Source organism: Saccostrea echinata, unplaced genomic scaffold (genome assembly GCF_033153115.1).
Source record: "Saccostrea echinata isolate AGI-Se365-2 ecotype Australia unplaced genomic scaffold, CSIRO_AGI_Sech_v1 ptg000009l, whole genome shotgun sequence".
Taxonomy (NCBI): domain Eukaryota; kingdom Metazoa; phylum Mollusca; class Bivalvia; order Ostreida; family Ostreidae; genus Saccostrea; species Saccostrea echinata.
The window spans coordinates 27995590-28016300 of record NW_026889758.1 but is presented as its reverse complement, the minus strand read 5'-3'; the positions used below and the strand labels follow the sequence as shown (position 1 = coordinate 28016300).

The 20711-nt window shown below is 34.5% G+C and overlaps 1 protein-coding gene across 1 annotated transcript in view; it reads right to left on the bottom strand.

Annotated features, from left to right (window-relative positions):
- LOC133182145 (uncharacterized) overlaps positions 1-20711 on the bottom strand; it is a 97146-nt gene that overhangs the window by 17139 nt on the left and 59296 nt on the right. Inside the window, exons 6-7 of the mRNA XM_061316873.1 lie at positions 13789-14381; positions 2767-2932 (exon numbers count right to left, since the gene is read on the bottom strand). Coding sequence (XP_061172857.1) covers positions 2767-2932; positions 13789-14381 — 759 coding nt within the window. The remainder of the gene's footprint in view (positions 1-2766; positions 2933-13788; positions 14382-20711) is intronic.

Sequence of the window (20711 nt, the reverse complement as noted above, 5' to 3'; positions counted from 1 at the left end):
TAACAAAAATTGTTACTCCATAATCTGAACTGCAATTTAGAATCTAGCAATTTAGAATCTACACTACCTGACAGGAAGCTTTCACTTAAGTTTCACTTTTTCTGGCCCAGAGGATCTTGAGAAGAAGATTTTCAAAAACATTCTCCCTAAGTACTTCAATGTAAAACTGGTCCCCTGTGGCCCCACCCTATCCATATATAGTTGCCATAATTTGATAATTTGGAATTTATGTATAAAAGTAAGCTTTCACAAAAGTATAATCTTTTATGGTCCAGTGGTTCTTGAGAAGAATTTTCAAAGATTTTATGTTTCAATGTAAAACTTTGATCCTCTATCATATCCCCACCTATCTGCTGGGGCCATGATCTTAACAATTTAGAATCTACCCTTCCTCAGGAAGCTACCACATATCTTCACCTTTTTTTACCAAGTGGTTCTTGGGAAGAAGATTTTTAAATGATCCCATCCTATTTTTGTTTTTCTTTGATTATCTCCCTTTGGAAAGGGGCTTGGTCCTTCATTTGACCATTTAAAATCCCCTTTACCAAAGGATGTGTTGAATTAACTTTAGTACAAACTGGCCCAGGGTTCTTAAGATGTTGAAAATGTGAAAATTTTATAGTCGGACGGATGGACAGATAGACAGACAAATGCTGGGCAATGGATGATCAGAAAAGCTCAGTTGAACTTTCAGGTCAGGTGAACTGAAGATGGGCACCAAAGACTGCATGTGTATAACAATCAAATTTCTCATATTTATTTATAGTTCATTAACATTTTATTTTGCAAAGCATTTCTCTTTCTTGCCAAAGTTCATGTACCACTAGCCCAATCTATCATTCTTCACCTATCCATCTATTTCACTCTATACATTAACACAACTGACATAAGGCACAGATGGCTGCATGATCTGGTCAAACTTGTGTTAACTGACCAAACCCTATATGTCTAGACTCTAAATCAACAGTTTATTTGGGTAAAATAAATCTCTCTCTCAAAAAAAAAAAACATCTTTGATATCAGGTTTAATAGAGAAAGTGCAAAATGTACTTAAAAATGAAACTTCTGAGCTAAATGACAATAAATTTGCCAAAGAACACCTGAAAAATCACTAATTTCCTACTTTATTGTCATTAAAAATAGTTCTAGACTACACTACAAAGCATTTGTCCAAAACATTTTTTATAACATAAACTATTGATCTATAATTGGCCCAGGTTCTTACGGCAATCCCCCACTGAATAACACTAGTCATGTGTGTGGGTCACAATGAAGACAGTGAAACTCTCTCTCTAGTTTGTCCTTATGGTCCAAGTTTTGCACAGCAAGACACTGGCTCGATCCTAACCATAATCCCTCCAATACACTTCTAGTTATCTTCAGATTGATACCAGATCCTAATCTATTACAGCTATTATAGATGATCTTCTGAGAGGGTAGTATTTCTTGATTCTTGATAATTAGGGATTATCACTTTGCTTAGGAGAGATTTTCACAAGGCAACACCAATCCTAAGCTGTCTTGACCACCACCAAGAATCAAGAAGGATGGGTTTGAACATGCATACATTATTTATTTACATAGCTAGACCCCCCTCAAACTTTAAAGCTTTATGAAGCTGATTGTTGTTGATTTTGTGTGAGAGTAATTTTTCTGAAGGGATATTCCCACCCCCAGAAACAATTCAAAATATGTTCATTCATGAAATGGCTACAAGACTTTGGGCTTCAAAGTTGTAACTGCAATTAACACACGACCATGGGAAATTGCATGTCCTCCCTAGCAACTATATACAAGATAAAATGACTGATAAAAACTTTGGTTGTAAGCTGCAGGGCATAAAACACATTAAAAAGACCATCCTATCCATTCAAAACAATAGTGAAGCCAAAAGAATCATTTCTGACAGCTATACTATGTAACCAACTCCCCCAATGTTTGGTTAGCTATGCCAAAGATTGATTGCTTCTCATCAAGTTTACTTCTGACACCTCATTTCTACAGCTACAGATAATGGTCATCACCAAGGAATAGGGATACTCTATGTCTGTTTAGCTAATGAGCTGTACACCTATAAAGACCCTCTTTACACATCTCTGGCATGTCTGACCTTTAGTAACATATGTAGCAATGATGTTTCTGCAACAAGATCACTGGTTTTTGTCAGACAAATTCAAAGCTACTGGTTTTATTCCTTTTTCACAGTTTGACCATTTCCAAGCCATATAGGTATCTGGGCTTTTTCAAACTTTTACAACTCTAAAACACTACCATCTGTCAGTTGTTTGATAGATGGATATGCTTGACCATGAAGTTTCTCTACAGGAGAGAATATAATAATCATTCCTGTAGGCTAAAAGAAATCTACTTTAGGCACTGAAAGATACAGGTACATCTATGTTTTCAAAAATTCTATTTTTTTGTTAGAGTCTAATCCATCACTACTGATATGGGAGACATGTTTATGGAGAGATAGGTATCCCATGTGTGAAGAGACTAGCCAGGTCTCCATCTATCATCCCCCTGGGTGCTGGACCATTCAGGGTCACAACAACCTTGGACAGTTCTGGCAGGTTTATGATAGAATTTAGATACACTGACACTGAACATCCTTTCCTGATGAAAACTCACTACTTAATCATCAACATCAGAAACCTGTTTTAACCACTTCTTTGTTTTCTTCTGCATTCATATATAAAAGATTTCACAGGAAATTAGTTCAGACTTTTGCATGATTCCATGAAAGACTGAAAAAGGTATGCCTACCTTTCCAATTCCAGGTTGTTGCAGTCGTCCTGCTGCCCTCAGAAGACATGGTGGGGCAGGGGGTGGGGAGTTCTTCAGAACCTCATTGTATTTGGTGGTGTACTGTGGTAAATCTGGCTCCTGTTGGTGGTGCTTCTTCTTTTTCTTTCCTAGTTTTTGTGCAGCCCTAAAGAACAAAAATTCAAAGGTTGGTTACAAAATGTTAAACTACCTCAAATATGCACAATAAATCATGAAGAAAAAAAAGATCAATCCTAAAAGTTGACATGTATGGGACAGAGTAATACATGCCTGGAATTTTCACAAAATAATGAAAGTGCGTCTGAAGTTCAGCTTCTCAAAGCCCCCATTCATAACCTACTTGTGACTTCAAATGTAGCCACCAAAACTTTAACCTACCCAGATTGAGTGATAAATGTTTAATGCTAGGCATTTTCACATTCCTGATACATATGTTTACTCAGTGGGAAATTCCTCAAAAATTAACAGATTAATATCTAGAAAAAATAAAGTTCCTTCTAATCAAAAGTTTACATAATTTGTATGCTTTCATCAAAGAACAGGAAAACATTTATTGCATTATTCAAGAATAAAACCCAGAAATTCTGGAAAGATCATATAAATAATAATTAATATCATCTGTTTATATGTTCTAAGGAACCTTTGTTACATCTCTAAATGGAAAAAATATACAAAAATGAATTCATCTTTCTTGTAAAAGTTAAAAAATACTGTCTTGAAATGTGTGATGATTAGATAAATATAACATTCATGAACAATAAGTCAATTTACACTCAGCATTTTCACATTCGTCTCAATGCTTTCTTTACCATTGTTTTCATTTCATGAATAATCTCATCGATCAAACATGATTTATATAAATATTCCTCCAATCTGCCAGATCATGTCTCAAGATATATGGACAGAAGATTTAGATAGATAGGTGTTTAATATCAGGAAAAGTCTACACTGAGATATATCACAAGTTCCTTCAGTATAAAAAAAATCTAATGTGATTTGTTTTGAAGATTACCCAGCAATTAGCAGGAAATGATATTTGTCTTGGTCACATAAATCACTCTCTCCCCTCTGCTATCATCCATCATGGGGTATTTACAGAGGCAAATATTCTGCAATATCTGAATCCTAATGTGGTATGCATTGCATTCTCTGTATTATGAGATTCGGGACTTTCATCTATCAACATTTTTCACCCAATTCTGCAAATTTATTCAAAATCCATATCACTGCTGAGATTTAAATCAATCTTAAACCAAGTTTAACTACAGCATAAAAGTTGTTCTTATTTTCACACTTCCAAATTTAGTTTCAAATCGTTCAACTGTTAGAGTTCAGAAAAAAAGTCAAATGAATCAAAATACTATTAAGCAAGGGACACTGCAACTTTCATCATCATGATCATTGTTTATACATTGCAGTGTAACTTAGTAATAAGCAGGTTTTTGCTGAGAGTTGATCTCAGTCAATAAGTTTTATTGTATACTGACATCTAAAAGTGGAGTTGTAGTTCTTAAACTCTGGAGAAATTGTGTTGTCAACTATTTTCTATAGATTGTTTTCATGGCTGAGAAAAAGCCTACAGAGATAGCAAAGAAAACAACAGTTGTTTAATATTAAATTGATAACCCACCAATAAATTATTGCTTACTTCTCAATATTTAAGAGCCTTCTAATTTTAGGAGTAACTGATATTGATTGACTGCCAGATCATCTGTACTCTATTCCCATTTGAAGCATTAATAAAATTAATATGCCTGGAGACCATATATGACCTTAATTAGTGCACAAACAGATGGAGGGTCAGCTATGTCCATACTGATGATTGGCTGGTGATATTTGTACATAACTATTACAGGAAGTCCTCAACATTTTGTTGATTTTTACGAGCAAGAGAAAAATGAACCAAAAATTAAAAAACAAACAAACAAACAGAAAATGTAAATAAAGCATACCTGTCTTTTACTTTAGGTGAATTCATGATTTATTCATAACCTGGTGTCCAGAGGTAATTTTAATCCAGTAATTTATTACATATCACAACCACAAGTTATGCTATAAAGCTAGCAACTCTATCTGAAACTTACAACACGCAAACCGTCACTCATCCCTACTGCAGTCAATACAATGTGTGTCATGCAATAACTCAAAAGTTTTACCCCCACAATATGCACACATCTCTGTCAAATTAGCATTCTGAAGGAAAAATCACTTCAGAAAAATGACAGGAGATCTGCCAGATGCCCATCAATTCTAGAACCAATCCAAGACTTCTTCAGGTAAATGTCAACTATTCCCAATCACATTTATCCAATAGCTTATAAAGTTTTCCAAAGTTTTTTTGTAAGTCACAAAATCCTTGATAAATAATGTCATCAATCACTACACTGCATGTGAAGTGATCAATGAGAGTTGTTGAGGAATATAATATCTATATCTGACTACACATGCTCTGGGTTTCTGAGGTGCTTAATCAGTAGTAATCAGTTCAGCATCTCTCTGGCTGTATGGCAAACAGGATCCCAGGAGGCTACTACATTATTACCTACTGGCTTCAAACTTTCAATATGCCTAATCAACTTAAAACTCCCATTAGCGCTTTATGGCCAACAGTTTATGTGCAACATACACAGAATTAATTTCCAATCCATATATATCAATGACCAGGAATTCCCAATACTGGAGGGAAACTGCATTCAAACTTTTTTCTCTTTGTCTAGTTTTGTGGTAAACTTCACGCCCAAAGACATTTATGGCCCTGTATCTTCTTTTGTCTTGTAAATCTCTGAGCTTCAAACAGGCTGCTAAGATGTAGAACACTTTTTTGCCTCTGAAGTTGAAGGGTTCTTGCCAAAAATGATTTTATTCAAACATATTCTGTGACAAGGATCTTGGCAAACACAGGGTCTTATTTACACAAGGATTCATCAATAATTTGTCCCATCAAGCTCCATTTATGACAAGCAGCAAGCTATCCATACAATACCAACTTGTTGATTATTGGAAGAAAAGAAAAGCAGATTCACTCTAAAAGTCCATTCTCACCACTCAAATAACATACTCTTCTGAAGTCTCTGACCACAATTTTTGAAATGTCAAAATTTCACAATAAAATGATAAACAATATACCAAAAAAGTGACATTTTTTCACCACTTGAGCACCATTACCATATTTCAAAAAAAGGGGTAAAATGCAACAAAATTTTGAAGATGAAATTGATTGTTTTTCTGACACTTAGAAGTCACCTAAATGGGAGATTGTTCAGAAGGAATTATAAATGGCTATGAAGCTACATCATCTGCAATGTTTTGTCTTTCAAACCACTGTGAATACCATTGTATGATATATGTGCCCTGTTGTCCAGTTCAGTTTTTACTGCTTCAGAAATAAACATGAACTCTTACAGACTACAGCACATGGCATCCTCTCCTGGAACAGTGCTAGCTAATGTTGTGTCTGTTCTCACTAAAGATTCGCTCTTGGTGGTTTGACATCTAATGGCTGAGCAACAAAAATGCTGGCACCCAGCACCATGAAAAGGCTCAACAATGCTTACTCACAATTAACATTATGAACACAATAGGATTCTTAAATAAGCAAAAAGTTGCATCAATTCATTTTTATATCGAATACCAGTGCTTATGTAAATAATGGGCTAGTATCTGTGTCCTTCCAGCAACCCTTGGACATAATATCGATGGTTGATGAAAGATGCATCAACACAACAGGTTTATGAGGTATCTAAAGGCCACTTGTCAAAAAGAATAACCACTAACAATAAACAAATAAATTTTCCTGTCACAGACATTACATCAAATTAGCATCACCTCAACCCTGCTCAGTAAGTGTCCATTCCAGCTTCACAACAGACTGCATATTTGCCTCATACCTCACCTCCCTCCTTGTACAAGTTTCGTATTTAAGAAAGTTTAGAGTTCATGTTATTATGATATTCTTTGATTTCTGCAAGTTACTTCATTAATGTGTCACTAAATAGCAAATATACTCAAACAAGAAACCCATAAAACCAGAGACGATGAAATTTTCAAATTTTTTATTTTAATTTTAACCTTCTTCATATGGTTGTAAGTGGTTCAGCCATTGCAGAGAAAATTCTGCGTGAAAATGTTCTCAGATTTATGAAAGTTGAATAGTACTGCACAAAGATGGATGGGAAGGGATACCAATGGGTCACCTGAGTGACTAATTATGACTATCACAATGGGAACCAGAAAACTTCATTGCTAACAACTCCACAAAACAATTTTGATCATGCTCTAGGGAATAATGTAAATATGTCAAAAAAGTATTTCCTCAGCTGTAGCTGTTTCCTCACAACTTACACCATGAATATAATGTTTTGTTTTGTTTTTTTGTTGTTGACCTTGCAACTCTATCACAAGTCTTTATGCAGACTCCACTATTTTTTCCCTACAAAACCATCTCATAGATCAACAAGTGATATAGCATACATTGCCATGCTTCAAGCAAATTCTATACTTTTCTTGGCAATGATATTCCAGTGGCAACTTCCTCACACAAAAACACTAGAAATCAATTACTTGGTGCAAAACTAGCTTTGTTATGTTGACAGCTAAAAAGGGTACATGTCAGTCGTGAATTTGTGATCAAATGATAAGACAAGGAAAAACAATAGAACCAATTAGAAAATATTATACAGTTTCTTTCTCTATTGCACACCAATTGGTTGGGGTTTTTATGTGTCTCTGATGGAGAAGCCAGCCAGAGAGGCAGCTCTGTGTCTCTGCTCTCTGTACCACTGATCTCCATAGTGAGTCACAATGGCTGCCAAAGTGGCTGATATCGTCTTTTCCTTTCAATTAATAACTGCTATTGAAATTTATTTTCAAAAACCATTTCTCATGACTTAAGAATAATAAAATATGAACATTTTTGCCATTTTCAATAAATTTTCAGGAATAGAATTAAACATCAAAATGGAAAATGACATATAGTTATTCCTAGTTGTCATGGTCATTAGTTAAATTAATCAAAGAATCAAATTTTGAGTAAAGAAATAAGAAAACTTGACTTTTTAATTAAGAATCGCAGTGACATTTGCAAGGCTGATGAAGGGGGTAGACTCTTCATAGGGGACTACTTTCAATCACAATAGTGGAGCAGACACAGAATAGGTGCACTCCCTCAATGTGACACACAAAAGAAAATTGAATTTCACAATGTCATTTGTATTGATCTGCCAGAAACCTGCTAATATAAACTGTACAATGCCACATATCTATCACTATTCTCCTTTTTAATGGACTTTTTTGACACTAGATGAGTGCCTAGTGGGGATTTTTTGCTATCAAGTAAGATTTCTTTTTACTAACTCATGAACAATTCATGAGGAAGAGTTAACTTTTCCATGCCTTTCAGTCAACGCTTGTAAATCTTGGACTATTAAATCTCTAAACCTATCTCTACAGGCATTATGGAACAGTTTAATAACCTAAAAGTGCTACAAATTTCATGGTCTTTTATAGCCCAAGACAAGTTCACAACATTGCAAACCCCATCTCATAAAGTCACTTTAGATTGTGTAGCATCTAAACACTTTTCGTAGACCCGTTTCATGCTTGTTTTATTCTCTGGAATTGATATGTTTAAATTCATCTCTAGACCTTAATCAAAAAGTTTTATGTGCTTTGACTGAAATTTCAAACTCATAGGTGATGCAGTTCCTATTTCATTTCATCATAAAGTTTACAGCCTTGTTCTTGCATGAATCAATGGTAAAACCTGTCACCCCAGCTGAGCAGACAGCTGAAAACTGCACTGTGATATCTCTACCTCCATGTTTGTTTAATTTTATGAAGTATAATTAATCTTGTAGATGACAAATTAATTCAATATGAAATCTTATGTACCATCATGTATCAACCCAACTTCCCATATGTCTTGGAAATATGTGCACTAACTATATTCACTGTCTTTTACAATATTGGGATACTCTAATTCTATGCCACCTGTACTTACATACTTTGCATGTATTCTAACAATAAAAACTAATTTCAATACAGCAAGTGTAATAATTCAAATAATAGAACTGGGAAAATACAAAGACTTGCTTTCCTGCCCATTTTTTTTTTTTCAATCTAAAAGTGAAACTGTTAATGCAAATGTTACCCGCGGTGGCTTAGAACCACCTGTCCCTTCATATAGAATTTTGCACACAAGACAAAACATTGGCTCTGGTGACTCAGGCATGATCTGCTGGACATACTGTCTACTTTCCTTTTAAAGGATGAATGTCATTACGAGTTCAAAACAAGATTTAATTAATTGAAATGTGATTTATGAACTGGTCAGCTGTTACCTGCCTATAGCAGGGGCACCCCCGAGAATGAATCACATGGCCATTGGTGTTCAGTGAGCCACATAATGAACAACACAAGCCTGCTCTACTCAGGCATTTTGTTCTTCATCAGCAGAGGGATTAGGAGTTAGACTGTTAATTAGCTCCAGGTAAAGTTTTCAGGTGCATGGAGTGTTTAGTGGAATGAGTAATCTAGCATTTACACAGGCTCAATAATTCTAACCACATGAATTCTACACATCAGCTAAATCCTAGTAATTCAACTAAAGCCTTTTGGAAAACTGAGAATACATCAGACAAGCACATGCTTCTAGATTATACAACAAAAACTCTTCTTTTTTTTCAAGGGGAGTTAACTATGTTCCTTTTCCTAGTTACAGCAACATTCTGTGACTAATACAAAGCAATTTATTGTGTGCCAGGGATTCACATTGCAATTTGCTTGGCCATTTAATTGATATGATCTGACCACTTCTTAAATATGGTTCACAATGCATTTATCATGGTAACTTATTAATTCTCTCAATTAATTGCTGGATCTGAGTCACCAATATTTTGTTGAACAAGCTAGGCCAGATTTGTAACTTACAAGTTCTCTATTTCCATCCTTTATGTAGGATATTAAATTTATAAAGATCTAAAGACACTGAAATAGTTTGAAATAGTTTCAAAGAACTTTGAAATAGTTTCAATATTAACAATGTTCCTAAATTACAAAATTACAATTCACTCATGGTGAGGAAATGAACTTTTATTTTCTCAGACATGAAGGCCCATTTTATTGACCAGAAAAAGGCCATATACAGGATTCTACATCCTTTCTCATTTATAACATGCAAATATGACAGAGAATAAAAAAGGGGAGAAAATGAAATCTCCACAAGTCCAAACTGATTTATTCCCTATGCAAATATGAATGCCCTGGCACAAAGATGTTAGAAAATTGATCCTATATTGATGCTTTGAGAGCGTGCTAGCGTCACTCACTTACCACGGGGAACCTACTCCTCAAAAGATCAAAGAGAGAGGCCTGCCAATATCACTTAATTTAAAATTTACGCTCGCAAAAAATTAATTCTTTATAACAAAAGAAAATCATTGAGTAAATATATTGAACAGCTATGTTAAAGACCCCTTGTATCAAACTACCCCTCGGAAAAGATGATGTCAAACTATTGAATGAACCTGAACAGCCGCCGTATCCGTCTTGTGTAACCTAACACCTAAAATACCAGGCGAACTTCATTCAATAATGGCCATTTACCATCTCGATTTAAAAAATGAACAATTAACAAATCAATGATGAATTTTTGCGATTTTTATGACTGTTAAAACGTATTATGTTTTTTCGTTTATTTGTCAATAGTAGTCCTTCAAAATCATTTGAGTTGTATTTAAAGATTTGAAAATTGGCTATATATCTGAAAAAAAAAGTTTGCATGAATCATGTTTGTCATGGGACTCATGCAGCAAAACTAAGGATTTTCCAATAAAGGCTGTACTTTTTTTTTTTTTTTGAAAATTCAATACTTCTAATGTAACTTACATCCAGTTCCTTGTAATTGCAGGAGAAATGTCATCTGTGGCTTTTTTCTCCTTCTGCTTCTTTTGTCTGATATCTTTTTAAATTTTTTTTTTTCTAATTATGCTTTGTGTAAAGCCGGCATCAGTCAACTTGAATGATTATTGAATAGGACAAGAGCCTCTCTAGGAAATCATTGTTTATCCATTCTTAACTATTCACCCTTCATATTTGATACTCTATTTAATTACCAGTATTGATTTTATCTTTTGGGAATCCGAGCAATATCCAGCCTGAGAAAAGAGAGATAACTCTGAATAGCAATTTCCACAAAAAACTTGGTTCCTTGGAACAAAGATAATCATATTTTGGACCATACAGGTGTGTTGTTCAATTGAAATCAGCATGATCAAACAGTAAATCACTGTCTGTTCTGCTTGGCAACTTTCTGAATTTTTATGAATGAAATTTGAAATTCAGTGATGCTTGAAAAGTACCTTTCTTCATTCTATTTACCTTCCTAGGTGTTAAATATTATTATACAAAACCCTAGAATATTCAGCCAAGGGGGCAAAGACACTCCATTTTTTTGGTGTGATAGTATCATTGGCATATCAATGTGTGACTTTTATTATTGAGATAACCCCAGAAACATAAATCAAAGAGATGAGTCAAATCCATTCAATGGCTGTGGTGAATAAAATTTGTGTTGGACTCTCAACACAATTAGTTGTGTTTGGAAAAGGAATATAATCAGCAATAATTACCATAAAAGGACCATTGATGATTGTCATTCAGTTAGACCAGCCTTTAATCACTAGTGTTGCATGTCCACTTGTTCATATAAATCAAGATAATTTTTATAATGGTCAGTTCTGCCATGTTAACAAAATCGAGAGGAAGTTGTCAACACTCTCATTTCCTGGAAAATGAAGGCAGCATCAGCTACTGCCATCATCTGCCTTGTGTCCATGTCAAACTGGTGGTGCCCCAGGAATGGAAGACAGGAAACAAAGAAATCGGCATGAACTCTGTGGAAAAGGTGAAACAGCCTGCAGTCCAAAAGGTGAACATGTACATAGAGGATTCATCACACTATTGTTTTTGACCTCAGAATCCTTGCTCATACATAAACTTCCCCTAGGCAGAAAAAACTAACACATTTTCTAGTTTTTGGAACTGGACCAAATTATTTAAAAGTGACATTAAGCTAGCTCACCAGTTATAGACATAATGAGAGTCAAATATAATTAAATGACCTCTGCCTTATTTAGATCATAAAATGGCAACTTCATAGAAAACCCATGACAGGACTGCTTCAGAATATTCTACTAATTATCTATCCAACAGATCTAATCAATCAGACCTCTAATCTAGCATTTAACTCTCTACAACTGGAGATTAAAAAGTCTGTCAGTTTTATGCCTGGTAGATATTTTGGTAGGTGTAAGAGCGGAACAATCAAAAGCGAGGGCAAAACAATAAAACTCATCTGCCATAGATTTCACTGATAGAGAGGGTGAAAATTGTTTGACAACTGACAACCAGGTCAAATTCTACAAAGATGGGGACCTAGGACTCAACCTGTTACCAATCAGATAACTGGAAAATACAAACATTATACACTATACTATGTGACTGAGCAACAATAAAATCAAGTTTATATCAAACCATATGTGACTTTTGACATTCCACTGTTGTACAGCTCAAACATAAAAATAAATTCTGAACATCTGCATAAAAGCCATCTGTTGAAGTTACACCATCTTCAGAAATTGAACTATTTCTCAACAAACATTATGCTCTTTCAGACATATTGGGTAATTCAGGATAATTTACAAGAACAAAAGAAATTGTGCAACATTGCTCCTTTATCTGATTAATCCCTCCCCATGTCTTCTATAAGAGCTAGTAGCCCAGGACATGGTTTGGTTGTTCATTTCTATAAGACTGTTCTCTCCTCTGTCTCTCATTATCCCACAATCAATCCCTCACTCTGTAGCTTCCACTGTTTGTATTGCCTGAAATACACTACTAATGACAGAGGATCAATTTTCAAAATTGCTCTTCCTGCATCAGAGATTTATTTAATCATGACATAAATCTGTAGAAATATTTTGACAAATTTCCCCAATTCAAACGATTTCTTTTGTCCCTGTACATTACAGCAGAGATGAGAGGAATTTGTTATTTTCTCTTTTTTCCATCCGTCGCAACAACAATTGGAATTTAGAGAAGACTTTTCTCATTGACATTTCTCTGAAGCTACAAATGAATGTAAGGAGAGGTTTTGACACCTTTTACAAAGAGATCTGTTCCCGATTAGATACCATCTCCCCAGCCAATTTTCCTTAAACAGATTTGGCTTTATGGGCATTGGCTGAAGTACACCTTCTCTGGTATTTCACACCTGTAGATCTGACATTTTCTTGACTTAAGGTCATTGAGGCCGGACAAGGTGACAATAGGATTATCAGATCTTAATCAGGGTGATTTGTCAGCACTTGTATCTATCAGTCATAACAAAGCATGTGATGAATATTATCTACCCCCTTAATCCACCAATACCTATCCATATAATGAAAGTCTCTAAGGTGAGAAACAGCTGATACGTTAAAAGTGTAGTGTTAATTCCAGCATAAACAGAAAATAACTCTCAATGAAAGACACTCTCTCCAGAGAATCACTGAAGAAATATTTGATTTTTTCACGTTCTTTAAATGGAAGCTTATGAAGTGTTTAAACATTGAATTCCACACCTACATTCTAATTAATTTGGGTTTCTGTCATTCGTTGCTCTGTGAAGAGTTTAGAAGATCATTATAAGGTTAAACAGATATTGCTGTATCACTTTTACCAATGCAATTATACATATTATATGTACTGCCCCAGGAATTGAAACTGCAATTATATTTGAACTTCTTTTTTTTTTTTTTGTATTAGATAAATTTTCTTTTTGTCATTGCTATAGTTCCATATTCTTGACAAGGTTATATATATAACTTACATCAAACTTGTTTCTGAAAAAATATACTATACAAGAATTCTTTTAAACTCCTCCTTCTTAAAAGGAAATTTTAAACAAAATGTAGACATACTGCTAACAAAATATGAAGTTCTACCAAAGTAATCCTAGCTTACCTTGCAAAAAAAGAGGCTGCTGCAGACTGCTGGCTGGACACAGATCCAGGGGAGGACACTCTGGAGAAAGGAGGGGGAGACATGGCATGGGGTGGTGACATGGCTTGTGGTGGAGACATCGCTCTGGAGTGGTGGGGGACAGGAGACATAGGAGAAGGCACAGAATAATTCAATGGTGAAATGTAATTTGTTCCTGACATAGAATACTGTAAATGAGAATACTGAGCACTTTGCAGTGGATCTGAATACCCTGCATTGGACTGGTTGATATGAAATGGAGTTCCTGTATCCCTGTAAGGGGAACCTGGAGTCACAGGGTGAACACTATATGACTGGCCATGACTCAGATAATTTTGTGGGTACATCAAACCACGAGAGTGCTGCTGCATATATGGGTTAATTCCTGCTTGCATAGAATATTGTCCAGCTTCCATGTCTTGTAAACTGTTTGATTGCATACTTTGTTGCCGTGTTTGGTTAGCATTCACTGAGTGTGGTGATCCAGGGTACATCATGGAATTTTCCATAACCTGAGCTAAGTTTTCAGGGACAGACTTTGCTCCTGTTGCACTGGTTCGCTGGTGTGTCAGCATCTGAAACGATAAGCCAACAATAAATGGCTATCAAACAATATATTTCTAGTTATTGTATCCATGTACAAAAGAAATTATAACAGACCCTTTCAATTATTTTCATATTACACAAAACTTGCTTTCAAAGAGTATTCAATGAGACATAAAATTTGCATTGCAAGGCATATGGCATGAAACTTGTTTCTTGATACTGTTGGCCATGCTCAGTATGAAGTGTATCTTCTGTATAATTTATCAAAGATACGAATGATCAATCAAAATTTAAATCACTAAAAACTTTCTACATTCAACTGTCCAATTGATGGAAACATAGATTTACACTGAAAATAATCCTCTGTAGCAGAATACTTGATCACTTCATGCTACCATCCTTCTTAATCTGATTTTTCGGAACCAACTACAATCTCAGATATCACTCTAGTATTTCAAAAAAATGTTGGTACATTACAGAAAATTCAATCCCACATCCTACCATAAAGCTCTTGAAATGTAACACATGGCAGACATTACTTTATGCATCATTTCCTGTATCAGTAATGAAAATATTAATATGCATTTGTGCACATGAAATGTTCATATTGTTGACTTAAGTGTCAAGACCTACACCAAGATCAAAGACCCAGGCTCACATACTACTAATCTCAATGAAGACATCATCTATCGCCACTTACTACTTTCTCCCCCAAGGCTGTTTTTTGATTGGTCAAATCTTCATGATATGGCCATACATTAGTCAAAGCAGGATCTTCCTAACATTACAATAACTTGCAGTACATAATAGATATCAACTCTGTTCCATTGTCAGTTTTATTTCCCATTAAGTGCATTAGTTGTGTCATGGGCTGGCAGATCAAAGAGGGAGGTCTCTTATTATTTATTGAGGATTTGGTACCTTTTTGACAGTTTTTATTGCTTGTACAACATTTTTGCTGTTGTAAGACTGTAAATCAAATTTTGATGCAATGCCTTAGAAGTGTAACTCAACACCTTAAACTCAACACCTTCAACATCATGAAACACTGTAAAAACAACTAACATTTCCGAGCCTCAATTCATTCATAATTTACAATCCCAAGGAGCAGCACAGTAATGTGAAGAAAAAAAATCTAAAGCATAGACATGGGTTAAAACTATTTTGTGGCTACTAAATGTCTAAATTCCACAAATGACCAATGACATGTGTGCCAGAAATTTTCTGGACAGAGAAATCTGACATGCTCAGTTAATTTTTATACTGCCAGGTGCGAAAAATAGCCAATGGATTTGAATAGTTGTGGATAGCAGTTGTCAGCTGTATTCCCCACAGAAAGAGGCTATCAAGGAAATAAAAGAGAAATTAAATTTGTTATCAGCAGATTTTTAACAACAGGATGAACCTGGCCAACCTACCTTTATCAAAGACATTTCCACCAAGTTTAGCATCCAAAGGGTGTATCAATTCATCTGATCTAGGCTAATGAAGCAAATTTAGAAACCAGAGGTCTAAAATTACTTACGGCGTTATCACTATAAAGTGTATACATCCATGACCACGATATGAATTTGGATGATATTTCAAACTTTTTTAAATTTTAACAACTGTAAGCTGTCCTTTGAAAAAAACTGCAGGAAAATTTTCTTCTATGAAGCTAAGTCATCACTTTCTTCACAAAAATAATATAATGATCCCCTTTACCCACTGTGGCAGTAGATATCCTTAGAGCCACCTTGCACTGTAATTACCCTGAAGTCTCCGAGGTGCATTAATAAGGGGTCGTTACATCATAAACCACCAGACCAGTAAGTAAATCTCTCCAGATCATCAAAGGCCTGGGAAACCTGATCCTGCTACAGTTTGTTTAGCACTGACCTGATAACATATAGGACACACAAGAGAGCAGATTTCATGACTCCTGTACAATCACCACTAGACTGTAATAAATGAAGAGTCTTAAGCATCATTATAAGGCTTATCTCACCACTAAAACAAACAGTTTGACAAATCTTATCAGGTTTCCCTATACTAGTATCCTATAGATGAAAGTCATTCTGGTCAACCATAGTCTAAATATTTACTCTATTTATATTACGGGACATCCTTTTCCTTCTCAAGAATTTATTAAGAGAAAAGACGTAATCAAAGGTCATAAAAATATTTCTTAAACTTGTACACTTCCGCAAACCCTTGCATATCTCACAGATGTCTAACATATAAAACATACCTTTGCATTTGTTTACTACTACCTTTAATATGTTAAGTTTCTTGAAGATACATGTATAATTAAATTGTAGTCATTCTAAATACATGACAGCATGATGTAATTTAAAATTTATAATATTCAAAAAATGAAGAAATAATGAAGACAAATCTCACTCATTAAGCAAACAGATCCTAAAATTGTGATCCAAAAAGCACTGCTCTTTTTTAAAGTTTCTTCAAAAGAAGTTTGCAACAGTTATTCTTTCAGAAATCCTTTATATTGGCAGAACTACCCCACCCCAAGAAAACTAACTGTGCATTTGTTATACCTGAAAGTCGCTACCTGTAATTAAGCCAATCAAACTCACACCTGGACCAAGACCCACACAAAGTGATCAACAAGAATACCTCCAAGGACAATTGACTTTTTTAACCCCCTGCTGTTTTCAAACAAATTTCTTTGATAATGAAGGCTTTCTCTGTTACATTTTATAGCTGGGGTGCTAACTCACACTATATATTGAGGCACTGGGCATGAGAAAAGAAAAACAACAAGGTAATCCTCCTAATGACTACTTCTGCCCCACAAGAGGTTCCTGACACTGTTCTTAAAAGCTTAGGCTATTGGGAACCATCAATAGCCAATCATTTTATTACATTAATAATTACATCACAACACCATGTAGGTCTCTGTATTAAATTAACAAAATGCCCTTCACTTGTTTATAATCCTATGGAATGTGTAAATAACTATTATTAGATTCCACTGTGTTTTATTAAAATGGTAAATAAAGCATGTGGCTTACATGACTTGGAATAGCTAATCAGCTACATGGCATCTTAACTTTGCTGACATTTACCACAATGGTTAACATTTGCATGTATATTAAAACTTTTTTTCCCAAATCAAGGCTAAATAAGAATGTATTAACCTTGATTTTTCTAGCAATTAGCATTATACTGACACACAAAGACAACTAACAAAACAGTAAATTAGGCAACCCGCTGATAAAATTTCTCTTAAATGAATATGTCCAAATTCACAATGCAAGTTGACCAAAGGGAGCCTTCAACTAAAAAAATCCTTTCTATGAATCCAGTGAAGATAATGACATCCTTTATGTAACCAGACCTATAAGAAAGTCTTTATCTACTCTCAGCTGACAAATGAGGACTGAATACGTTTCTAAAAATGTCTTGTAACTTCCATCTCCGAGCTTTGACCTGTATACTGCATGACACAATCCCTCTGGCCATGTCTCTGTAAATTTTCCCCTTTGAAAATGTTTCTTTAAGAGATGACTAACACCTTTGTAATGTAGAGGTGTACATTGCCCTATCTCAAAAAAATAATCTTTGTTGCTGACAAAATCTGTCCCTCCCCTCCAATTTACAACTGGACACCCACTAACTGTGTCCATAATATTCAATCTCACAAGTTGACAGGGATAGTTATTCCTCAAAAGGTGACCAAGTTCATTCATACTTTGCATTTTCAAAGTTATCTTTAAAATGCTCTCTACTAATATATATATATATATATATATATATATATATATATATATATATATATATATATATATATATATATATATATATGGGAAAACAGGGTAAAGCAAAAATTTCAGGTAACCCCACAAGATCCATTGCATCACAACGATGCATAAAACATGATTCCTCTAATTTTACACAAGCTCAGGTATTTTTAAATTTTTGAGAGAGAACCACAGAATGACATGGTGTGGATGCCATTGTCAATTTTCATATGCAGTCAGTGATCTGGTGCAGGTGACCTGTTATTTATTTCTTTAACTACTGATTTCCACGACAGTAAAAAATCCATTCATAAAAAAACAGGATACCAGAGGTGTGAGAAAGTTAGATTATAAGAGGCACTTCTGAACATATGTAAGTACCATGTCATACGAGGAATTGTAAATATACAGCAATTAATTCACTTGTAAACTTGTAAAATAAAATTAACTCTGTAATATATTACTTCAAAGTGCACTGCAAGTCAGAGTTGATGATTTTCTTAAAAGTAAAGTTGCACCTCACTTCACAAAGAAGTTTTTATTTTTCTAATCAACATCAGAAAAAAGTATTAAATTTTCTCGTTACATATTATAGGTTTAAATTTCTAAAATACAGCTGAAATTTTCTAACAATTTTTCCCCTATTCCAACATAAATCAACAAAATTGTTAAATATATCAAAATTATTTCTGTTCAAAATATGTCTCCTTTTTCTATATATACTGACAATATGTAATCCTTACCTATCCATTTACATTTCTTTATAAAGGAGGTCTGTATTAAAGATCCGACACCAAATCATTTGTCAGACTGTAAGACTGATCATTTCTCCAGGTGTACACTAACATGGGGATAATCACAATATCGCACAAGTCTACACCACTTCAAAATATAAAGCGATCCAATACAAACAATATATTCCTTAATCGTAGCTCCAGGTCATTTTCCTTATAAGGATAAATCTAAGATAATAAATCAGTTTTTTTTTTCAATGAACTATTTTCTTTCTTTATTAATACTTGAAGGTGAACAAACTTGTCAGATTGATGAAATCCGAAATGATTCAATTTTTGATCACTTTTAAAGTTTTCCTCATCCCTGGAGATATTTTATCCGTTGAATAGGTGTCACCTTTCACACACCAAATCAATCCCGTTGTCCACATGAGCTTGAATTAAAATCTTGCACTCTGATAAAAAATATTCCTGCTCCGAGAACTCTTAAATAGAACTGCTACATCTTCATTTTGTCTGCAGGCCTGTCTAGTACACAGGACACAAACAGTTTCTGCAGTTTAAAGCACCTGTAATTTTAACTATCAAACAAAATACAAAAAAAGCAGCTATCATTTGATTGTGTTGTCTGTAGTTCCTAAATATCTCTGAAGTTTCAGATAAGTCCTTTACTTAGATATGGACCCTATACCTTAGTTCTTCAGTTGACAGTATACGTCCATGTGTAACAGAACAGGCATTTAAATACCTGAGACAGAAGAATGTACCTGGTTGCCTTGCAAGTATCAGAGAGAGCACGCTGAACAGCCCATATGCATGGCCTTACTTGGAGAATAAATAGTCTACTCTTTCTGCTGCGTTTAAATCAATGTCGTTATTTTAAGCCACTCTACAAAAAGACATATAAGCCTCATCCCAATGTGCAGTTATGGATCACACAAAAAGAACATTAGAAAGGCGCAATAAAAATGCTCGGATTCTGACGGAGGTGAACATTTCCTATCCAATATCTGTAACGGTGTAACTAATATTACTTTCCTATTAAGTAGTTAAGTATGCTGCGAAAATTGATCCAAATCGGCCTGTGATACTTTACAATGCTTTTAACTTTCCGTCTCGGAACGAAGTAATCAATCAAGACAACTACAATGTAGCCTTCTCTTATATATTATGCAAAAAATATTTATCACTACAAAATTTTGTCACCAATCATAAAAAGTACTGTTTGTTGATTTGCATTCATCAGATGTGTCATGCTAACATTACTGTTTTTATTAACGACATGGACTTATTTTTTTGTTTAAAGTTAAAACCTTGGCAGGTTCAATGATACAATCATTCTGTCGTAAACCTCCCATTCATATTAAAAGTCTTTGAATTCATTTTGAGGCTTATATCAATATTTTGACAGAATCGGTGCCATCTGATAATTAAATATTTGAACCTGCTACATATACACTTGATAAAACTCCTCAATGTAAATTAATGCCCGACTTTAATTTGCTGGCACCACATTTGCACATCTCTTATACTGACAGTATTTAGATGTTTTTCTAAATCTCTTGTTCTGTACTTTTACATTAACAGAATCTACACTGCATGACAATGAAAAGTAAACAAATCCACTTTACTGAATAGAGTCACAACACGAGAACTGAATAAGAGTGCAGGGAATTGAAGAATTAATTGAGTCATTAATTTTGTCCATTAATATAAAGCAATGTGGGGTTGAACAGGTCAACTCTACTGAGAATTCATGGTTTTGAGCAGAAAAAAAATCAAAAATATCTAGTAATTTTACTTTGTTAATATCAACTCATAATTACATATACAGTTGAATTCGGTATCTCGAACATGGATATGTCGAATACCATGGATATGT